Source organism: Branchiostoma belcheri, unplaced genomic scaffold (assembly GCF_001625305.1).
Source record: "Branchiostoma belcheri isolate BF01 breed outbred unplaced genomic scaffold, Haploidv18h27 scaffold177, whole genome shotgun sequence".
NCBI classification, from domain to species: domain Eukaryota; kingdom Metazoa; phylum Chordata; class Leptocardii; order Amphioxiformes; family Branchiostomatidae; genus Branchiostoma; species Branchiostoma belcheri.
The window spans coordinates 313,772-324,179 of record NW_017803235.1 but is presented as its reverse complement, the minus strand read 5'-3'; the positions used below and the strand labels follow the sequence as shown (position 1 = coordinate 324,179).

At 40.0% G+C, this 10,408-nt stretch overlaps 1 protein-coding gene across 1 annotated transcript in view; it reads left to right on the top strand.

Annotated features, from left to right (window-relative positions):
- Window positions 1-7,901: 7,901 nt before the first annotated feature.
- LOC109467162 (sushi domain-containing protein 4-like) overlaps window positions 7,902-10,408 on the top strand; it is a gene marked incomplete at its 5' end in the record, with an annotated part of 3,412 nt that continues 905 nt past the window's right edge. The window contains 2 exons of the mRNA XM_019765104.1: window positions 7,902-8,208; window positions 8,514-8,867. Of these exons, the coding sequence (XP_019620663.1) occupies window positions 7,902-8,208; window positions 8,514-8,867 (661 nt within the window). The remainder of the gene's footprint in view (window positions 8,209-8,513; window positions 8,868-10,408) is intronic.

Genomic DNA, 10,408 nt, shown 5'->3' with positions numbered 1-10,408 from the left:
GAATATTTGGTTCTGCCCACTGGCGTTTTTACAAAAAGGACATTTTCCATTATTCCTAACCATTATTCCCACAGTCTAGGATTTCTACCGTGTGCTCTGTGCTTCGTGGAAGAATAGGAAATGACTTGAACCGAATACTCGTACAAAGCCCGCACCTGGCAGTACCTTGCACATAAGATCACATAAGTGAAGGAAATGGCGGGAGTAAGAAGTCTTCTCCACGTTGTCCTGGGTTTTATGTGGATTTGGGAGAGTCGTGGACAGACAGGTAGGATGTTTGTCTGGTGGTAGAATGTTTGTTTGTTTGAACCATTCGAACCAGCGAAGGGACTGTGCTCAATTTGGGGGTACAAATAAAGGGAAGCAACAACACATAAGGTTGCACAAAATCAGCCCGACAAAGCAAACTGTCAAAGGGAAACGAGCCAAGAGATAGCAAACAAAAAATTCATGACACGTGTAGAGTACGGTCCATTTTGTGCATCACCTGTTTTGGCAATAATCTCTAGATAAGAAGCAATTCTTGCGTATTTAAAGTTTTTTTTTCTTCTCTTTATTGTGAAGTTGTTTGGCATTTTCCAATTCGGTCATGTTCATCCTCAAAACAAAAGAGAAGACGTCACTGTGAATCAATTAGTTTAAAAAAAGCTTATAAGGCTTTGCACGTTTATCCTGGATCGAATAAGTCTGTTATTTTAGCTGAAGTACAGAATGTACATAAAGCTTTATGTGAGGTTTATACGTGCCTGTGAGAAAAAAGAACAGATATCAGGGTAGAAAGAGGTGAAACAAGTTTTAGATGCGTCAATTACTAGATACTGTCTTTGGTCAATTTACTAGACGGTCCTTTTTGTGCATCACCGGTTGTAATAATCTCTAGATAAGAAGCAAATCTTGCGTATTGAAAGTGTTTTTCCTGTTCCTATTTAAATGTAGTTTTGTATTTCCCGATTCGGCCATGTTCATCCTCACAACAAAAGAACTGACGTTGATAAAGTGCTTTCACCATGGATGAAGTGCTTAATAGAAGAAGCAAATCTTGCGTATTTAAAATACTTTCTTTTTTCTTTCATTTTCATATTGTTTAGCGTTCCGCGATTCAGTCATGGTACATGCTCATCCTCACAACAAAAGAGCAGACGTCACTATATGGATCAAGTGCTGAAAAAGAAGCTTATATAAGGCTTTTCACGTTTCCTGTACCGAATAAGTCTGTTATTGTACAGTACAGAAGTACGGAATGTCCACTATATGAAAGTATTTACCCATACGTGAGGATCATACGTTCCACTGAGCGAAAATGACACATGTCAGTGTAGACAGAGGTGAATCTAGTTTTAAGTGCGTCTTCGGTCCTTTTTGTGCATCACTTGTTGTGACAATTATCTCTAGATCAGAAACCAAACTTGCGTATTTTAAGGATTTTCTTCTCTTCAATTTAATATTTGTTTATAGTTTTGCGATTCGGTCATGGTACATGCTCATCCTCACAACAAAAGAGCAGACGTCACTATAGCTTAGGTGCTTAAAAGGAAGCTTATAAGGCTTTTCACGTTTCGTGGATCGTCCCTTCGGTTCTAGCCAGCACCACCGGAACTTTGCGGAGTGTGACGAATTTTTTTAAACCAATCTGTCAACCTTGACAGACAAAACTAACAAAAATCTTAGGTAAAAATATGAAAACATTCGAAGGACTGACAAACATTCTCAGCACAATGATTTGCCTCAAAATTGTACTCAACAAAGACGAAAAGAATTATTCTACTCTAAGGCCCATTTGTCAAGATGACAATAACGTTGACATTATGGGGAAATTACTGTTGACATTATCGTAATCTGTGATACATGGCCAACTCGTCATGGCTTACAGCCGCAACATTAACTAGATCTGATCTTACTAGTATACGAATGTAACATTAGGAAGTAAAATGTTACAACATCAAACATACCTCTCACCTTACCTGACACATTGACAAGCTTCTCTGTATCTCTGCCGTTCTTGAAGTACTATTCGAAAAACAAGTTTATTATAAGTAAGTGTTAGATGGGGCTTTACAGCAAGTTTAGTGAACTGTGACAGCTATCCACTGACGTCAGCCGGCAGGACCACCATGTGTGATCATGTGTGGGGAGTTGACTGAGAAGTTTACAGTTTGTAAGCATTAGATAATGTTGTGATGAAGTTATCATGCATCAAAATGGCTATTGTCTACAGACTGTATCAAGCACAAGTGCATGCAGTTGAAATAAGAACTTTATTCGTTCCGAAATAGGTTGTCCAGACGGGTACGTTTACCATCAGCCTAATCGCCTTTGCTACAAGGCCTTCAACGACACGGCAACCTACAACGGTGCAGTCAGTAGGTGTTCTTCAGACGGGGGAACCCTCGCCATGCCCCGCGACAACGCAACCAACAATTTCCTCATCGATCTGAAAAATGTCGTCGACAAGAACTCTTATTTCCGTTTTGGACTGACTGATGTCCACCAGGAGGGAGTTGGGATTTGGGACGATAACGTTTCTCTGGGCGACTTCAGAGCTTGGGGCCCAGGACAACCCGACAACGCAGGTAACGAGGACTGTGCCGAGTACTTTCCCGAAAGCCATTCCTACAGTAACACATGGAACAATGGACCGTGTACTAGAGCCGACAAGTTCATCTGTCAAGTCTCTCTATCAGGTAAGCTTCAAAATGTTGACGTTTGCGCTTGCCATTTTTAGAACTTTTGACAGTTGCTGCGTACATTGCTGTACATTTGAGTCCAGTCTGTTTATGTTTCCACATATTTGTGTTCAGCATAAGAAGGTTTTGGTCAAAGTCGTTTGTGTCCCCTGGCGACGGTAATTTGTTCTTTCGGTTTTTGCATCTTTTGCCATGGACATGCTAGGTTTTCAATTTTTACCTCTTTAACCCTAAACAGTACACCTGGGGTCCGCGCGGACCCCAGCACTATATATTCTGTAATATCTTTTTTGGTTCTAAAGATTTTTTCTGGAATTTTAGGTAATTGTCACCCACAAAGTTGTCTCTCAAAACAGTGCAGAAAATTCCGTTTCTACCATTTATGAAAAAAATTATATCTGATTTTCCTTTGGGGTCCGCGCGGACCCCAGCCGGCTTTCGATCATAATAGATACACTGGCGTTCTTATACATTACCTTATTTCCGTTTTTATATGTTTTTATGCACTCATCGTATGTCTACCAAGTTTTCAGAGAATGGTGTAGTAATAGAATTAAATTTTAATAACTTTGGTGTAATTATGACGTTATATGACGTCAGAGCTAATAATATAGTCCGCCATATTGGATTTTGACCAATGACGTCATCAAATTAGCATATTCTATGCATATTAAATAATTTAACTAATATTTAATTATGTAGGATGTTATTAATGTTGGAAAAGAAGTGTAATTTAATATAAAACTCAGAAAATTTTTATGTTATACCAAAATTACTTCTATTTTCAAATAAACTGCCTGCTAGAAACCCGTTGCCATGGCAACACAGAAAAACATCAACTTACTAGTATTAATTTTTTGTGTTGCCATGGCAACACAAAAACATGGTTTCTGGCAGGCATTTTTTTGCTAAATTTAGTAATTTTAGTTTCAACAATAGAATTTTGTGGGTTTTATGTTAAGTTACACATTGTTTCTAATATTAATAACATCCCAGATAATTCTATGTAAATTTTATAATTAAATATGCATAATTTATGCTAATTTGATGACGTCATTGGCCAAAATTCAAGATGACGGACCATATCATTAGAACAGGTATATACAGTTTTTTCCTCAAAATTTCATCAAAACTTCGATTTCTTTTTACGAAAAAGGTTCATTTGAACGTCTTTTGTCTGTTTACAATGTATTTTAGGCTTTATCCTGAATAAAAACAATTTTTAAAAATTCAAGTTTGATGGTCCAAGATGTTGGAGAGATTAGATATGCATGACGTCATTTTATGACGTCACCGGTGTTGATATGGGCAACATAAGACTTAGTACACCCTAATATTCTGTCATAAATACTTTTGGTAAAGTTATGGTGTATACCATTTAGTTTTCAGGGAATAACCTTTTAGGCGGTTTTGGCCAATAAAATCACATTAATGACGCCATAATGACGTGATATTACGTCATGACGACATAAAATTGTAGATATGATACATTTTTACTAGTACACCATCCTCTTAAAATTTGGTGGTCATACTACATACCGTTCTTGAGTTCTGAGGGGGGGGGGGGCAAATTAGCCACACACCCCCAACCCCCTGTCCCACCAAGCCCAAAAAAGCCCGGTCTAGATACGGTTAAGAAGTTTTGCGTGCATTAAATGGCTGGGTATGGGCAGCAAAGGTAGGGAGGCCAGTCGTCGGGTTCCCCAAGGCATTGTCGTGCGAGTGTATGAGACGATTGAAACAATCTGTGTTGGTAGAAGTCATTGTGAAACAAGTTTGACACAAGAAGTTGTACTCATACAAATTTTCGACTGTAAAACTCCAGTCTTTAAGGAATGAGCAATCCACCGATTCCGTGACGTCACGCAGATAACACACGTGACTCCGTGAGTAGTGGATTATTGGTTGCATAAAGTCTGTGGCGCCCCCCGTCTCTGTTGAGGGATGGTTGTAATACCTGATGGCCTCTTTATTCCCTCGTTCAAAAAAGTCCGATTCTGTGTCCAAGATTCTTACTTTATCAAATGAGGCTGAATGTCCAGACTATTCAATGTGTATATGTTGTGAGACTTCCGAAGTGGTCGAGCTAGTTCTAAGAACCTACTAGTAGCCTTGAAGGATCTTTCAGTCTCTCCAATATATGTTTCCTTACTGGGCCCTTGGAGTTCTGTCCTTGACACTGTATCTTATAATGGTAAACTACCTCACATTTACTTTCTTTTAGTGTTATGTCCTTGAGTATATTCCGGAGGGTTCTAGTTGGTCTAAAGCAGGTCTTGATACCGTGTGTGGCAAGCATTCTTCTGAGCTGTGTTATTTGCGTAACGTCACGAAAGCCGTGGGCAGCTCTTTCCTTGAAAAATCACTGGAGTTGTACAGTCGCAAATTTGGGTGAGTCCAATTTCTTTAGTTGGAAATTGCAGTTCAACCTTGTTGAATGATACAAATTAGTCAAAAGCTCCTGTTGTTTCAGAACAGGAGTTTAAGTATTGTCTGTTCTTGGTGCTGGTAGCTCCTGAGAGTTCTAATCTAGTGCTTATTAATCTGCATTTCTCCTCTGGTCTTTCAGTCACCGACTAAAGGTAATGGGTGCTACACTGCTACCTGAAACGTCTGACTAGTTCCAAAATCATATCTAGTTGCTTGCCAATAAGTAACTGCTTTGAACGTATGCATGTATGTATGTATGTAATTTATCACGATAAATCAAGAAGCTTTGCATGAATAGTCATGAACTTGGTAGGTGGGTAAGTCTTGATGATACCTCGAAACCATTAGATTTTGGACCTTTTAGCGGCTTGTTATGGTGCTGCAGATAATTATGGAACTTCCGATTTTGTTATCTCGTGACTTGAACATGCTAGGTTCATGCTAGCTGCACAGTTTTTCCCGCGGTGTTAAGGTTTACGGCCCGAGGTACTCACTTCTAAATATAGGCGATGCCATGATTGTAGTCCGGGACTAATCCCTATAGCGCCAATCATATCATTTGCATGTTATTTGCATTCGCACTCGTATGACTGAAATTGCACTTTTTAAGTGCTATTAACATAATTTCCCTCCTGAATTATCACATAAACAATACATCATATTGATTACAAAGTAGTGAATACTTGAAATCGCAGAAAGAAAGAGCCACCTCATTTAAGTTAAACTTTCATAGTTTGTAATATATATGTAATATATATATTTTTGAAGGTCAATGCTGGGACCCTGGTGTGCCAGCCAATGGGATCAGGGATAACAACAGTAACTTTACATCAGGACAGACAGTCAGGTACACCTGTATGGACGGGTATTGGCTGCTGTGGGGGACTGCCAATATAACCTGCCAGCCGAACGGGACTTGGAGTGGTGTTCCACCAACTTGTGGAGGTAAGAAGTAGAGAATAAAAGTGTTGACGTTAGGGTTAGAACGTCCGGTTTACGGTATTATACACGTATACCGATAAGTTTGATCGTCATGTTTAAAGTGACTTTTTGATGACTTATCGCCGTTAAATCTATACTACTCGCAGCCCTTACGTTTGCGGTAAAGTTCGTCCCGCTAGAATCTCAGTTCAACATTTCTACGTTTCTGTGGAAGTTAATCCAGTTAAACTGAAATATTACCGGAGAAAGTAGATGATAATATTCGAAAGAACAGAAGTTACAAGGATAATATTCGAAAGAACAGAAGTTACTTGATGATTCACGTACGACGATATCTAAGGCCAATGTCGACTTGCGATCGTGAAATTTCCGGAACAACCTCCAAAATTTCGCTATTATGTTTAACGACAAGAACGTAATATAGCTAGCTGTTATTTTCACGTCCCTATACGGGTTTTGTACGAATAAAGTCAGTATATTACGTATTTTTTCATGCGAGCGTAGCTAGCGTATAACGTACATATAGTAAACAATGAGTTCGGTCAAGAAGTTGGGAAAGTGAGCGGGGATTTTTCATTTCTAGAGCTGAAATTAAAGCCAAATGCTCACAACAACCTTATCTATTCGTTCACTTTTGCCGTGCGTCGGTACATACAGGGCATATGTCCAACATGGCCCCACAAAGGCATTCTGAGTACATGCCCCAGGAATCGAAGTTGACGCTGCCTTACCATGGTGATAAGGGGTCGAGTGTTGGTCAACTTGTAGATCCAGGCGTTGCTCACATGGTCTTTGATGTTGAGCACGACCCAATAGCATGATGTGGTGAACGCGTTTAGCGTATTTTCCATGACCAAGGATTCACAGCCATATAACAGTATTGTCAAGCAGGTGGTGTTGAAAAGGTTGAGTTTAGTGGGTGTGGAGATTGATGGACTTCTCCAGATCTTCTCCAGCTTCCAAAAAGCAGTCCATGCAAGTGATTTCCTCTTGGGCATATCATAGCTGCTAGAGACCATCATGGACCCCAGATATTTGAAGTTGGCAACATATCTTATTGGTTGCTTACAAATACACACACACACACACAGACACACACACACACACACACACACACACACACACACACACACACACACACACAAATACACAATTACACACACACGAACGCCATTGAAAACATATCATTCATAGCGAAGGTAATTAGACAAGACAATAGGAGAAGACGTGCATCTATAGAGGCATACTGGCCAGTGGCCGCTATATACAGTTGCGTTCTATTTTGTCCGTGACCTTGCAATGCCAACAATAAGAGGCACAGTGTAACCAAGAATAAACGCTCTGACGCCACTGTAAATGTACTACCATGCTTAATTTCAAGACCGAACTTAAAACGCCGCAAAAATCTCTTTGGAAATACTTGATAACGCGAACAAAACTGAATTTGCAGTATTTCACCCTTCTCTCCTCTACTGCTTTTCAAACAAAGATAGTGCGGTGCTTTGGCATTTGTAACATATTCGTTTCTGTGTTGTGCAGCATGAGCTAAAATGTGGCATGAAGGTAGAATACCCCCAGACAGTTTTTTTTTCTCATTTTATAGAAACAGGCCTTTGAAATCATTGTTTTATTTGGGTTTTCTGGCCATATGCATTTTTACCCCCAAAAAATAACATTTTGGGATCTGGAGCCCTGTAGTTAGTATTAAATCCGAATGAGCTGAAATTCGGTATGGGGATACCTTGGACACATGTCGAAAAAATGTATACGTATGTAATGTATGCAGATCAGGCAAATTTCATGGTAATTCATTAACCTGTCACTTCACTTCTTTACTACTATCTGTCTGCGTCAGGATGCCCCACGGTTGTCCTATATGGCGACTACGACACTTTGCAGGCCGGTAGGATGACTTCCTACACCATGACGGGAGACACCCACAATGACCGGCCCGTGTACTACAGCAGCGTCACCTGCAACTACCTGTATTACAACAAGCGTGACCTGGAGTGGCGCGTTGGACCGCAGTTCGACCGCAGGCCCGTGCGTGTCAGGGACTCCCACCTCTACGCTGACCAGATCAACGGGACGTTCCGTCTGTTAAACGACGGGGAGTGGATAGAGAACCCGGATGTGAAGATTGCCTGCTCTGGTTCGTAGCACCTGCCATATTTGAGGACCACATGCAAATGGAACTTATACCTTATTTATATAGTTAAGTGTTAATACATAAAACTTTAGATTTCTTTTTCATAAAATGCAGAAACATGAAACGATAAAATGGTAAGGTTGGACCAAAATTATCGTTTGCAATCTAACCATAAGATGTCCAATTTCTTTTTTAATTTTATTTTTAATCCTGGTTGCCCAAAACCTTAGCTTTTTGCAATATTCTTAAAGTTTACAATCGCGTTCGGCCATATGAAGTCTGAATTTTTTTAACCTTGTTCGTTTCAGATGACGTCCCAGCTGGCGTGGTAGTTCTACAATCGGTAGGGGGCGCTACAAACTGTACGAGGGTCCGTCTGCACGGCGGTGCCGACTACCAACCCTCTCTCATGACGACCTACACCAGAACAGGCCAGACCAGTGGGGACAGACCTGTCTACGTTAGTGACACAAACAGCCAAAACTTTCTTCACTTTGTCGAAGACTTAAAGCATTGGTGGGTGGGTCCCACGATCGGAAAACGCAGCGGCGACGCTCGTGTCCATAACTGCGCCATGACACCTGACCAGATCAGGTCACCGTGGAACCTTTTTGACGGGAATCAATGGCAAGTCGTCTGGTCGGTTACTGCCAGCTGTGTTGGTAAGTATCATGTATCATACATACGCCATTATTTATTTAAATTAAGGTTATCTTTTCGGTAGCTATTGTGTGTGTGTGTGTGTTTGTCTCTGTGTGTGTGTGTGTGTGTGTGTGTGTGTGTGTGTTCGTCCGCCTGTGTCAACAATAACTCCAGAAGGCTTACATGGATTGTCTTGATATTTGGCAGGTTGGTTATTAGTACATGGCTTTTCGGTTCTAAAATCTCTTGATCTGGACATGCCAGGGTCACGAATTTCGTTGTCTTCTGGAAAAAATTGTTCAAGCTCGGTCCTCTTAGCAGCCTTTTCTAGAACTGCAAGGAAGAACTGGTTTTCTCTCATAGTAATTGTACCATTTCCTACCTAGAGATACTATAAATATTGTTTTATCTTTACAATTAGGCTGCCCAGAGTTACCGCTTCCACCCAACGGCAACAGAACAGGAGGTCATCTTTACGGAGACACAGTCACATTTTCCTGTAATGAAGGCTACGAACTGATCGGTTCTGAAAACAGAACTTGCCAGTCCAACCAGAGCTGGTCCGGTGCACAGCCTAATTGCTCCAGTAGGTGGCAGCTTTTAACATTATTGTATATTGTGTATTGGAATTGATAATAAAAAAGCAGTTACTCAAGCAAATGGATATGATTTTGGAAACGGTCAGACGTCAAGACAAGGATGATGTCTTGAAAAGAGAACAAAATTTCTCCTCTGGTCTCCTAGAGCCACTGAAGAAAGGTATACCTGAAACGTCTGACCGTTTCCAAAATCATATCCAGTTGCTTGATTAACTTCTTTTTTGGCGTATACAAGACAAAAATATGTATAACAAGGGAACAAGACAACCTAAGTACTAGTAACATTAAAGCTATAGAAAGATATTACACCTATGTTGGATAAAACAGTGTACGTTGTAGGATAAGCATGTTTATGTTTATGTTTATTAGAAACTTCATTAGTAAAAAAAACAGTTCCTTACTACTCTTCCTGGATCATGGAGCCGTGTACATTAAAATCACATCATAATAACATAACAATGCCACCATCATCACTTAATAACTACAAAGTATACAACACTACAATATAACAACTACAGAATGTTTACTAAATGACTACAATACATAAAACACTACAATATAACAAATACACAATGTTTACTAAATGACTACAATGTATACAGCACTACAATATAACAACTGCAAAATATTTACTTAATGACTACTATGTATACATCACTACAATATAACAACTGCACTATGTTTACTTATTGACTACAATGTATATACAAGGACATTATACACAATATATACATCTGTGTATAATGTCATTGGTATATACAAGATCCAATTCGCGACCCACGGGTTTATTGCTTAATCCCATCTAGACCGGGGGGGGGGGGGGTGCTCGCGCCAATTTTGATGTCACATAGCGTCTGAACGGCTAAAGCTAGAACCGCCAAACTCGGTGACTTTTCCTAAAATATTGTTGGCAACAAATCTGTATCAGTGGAATAAGATTATAAATTTTCTCGTTGTCATGG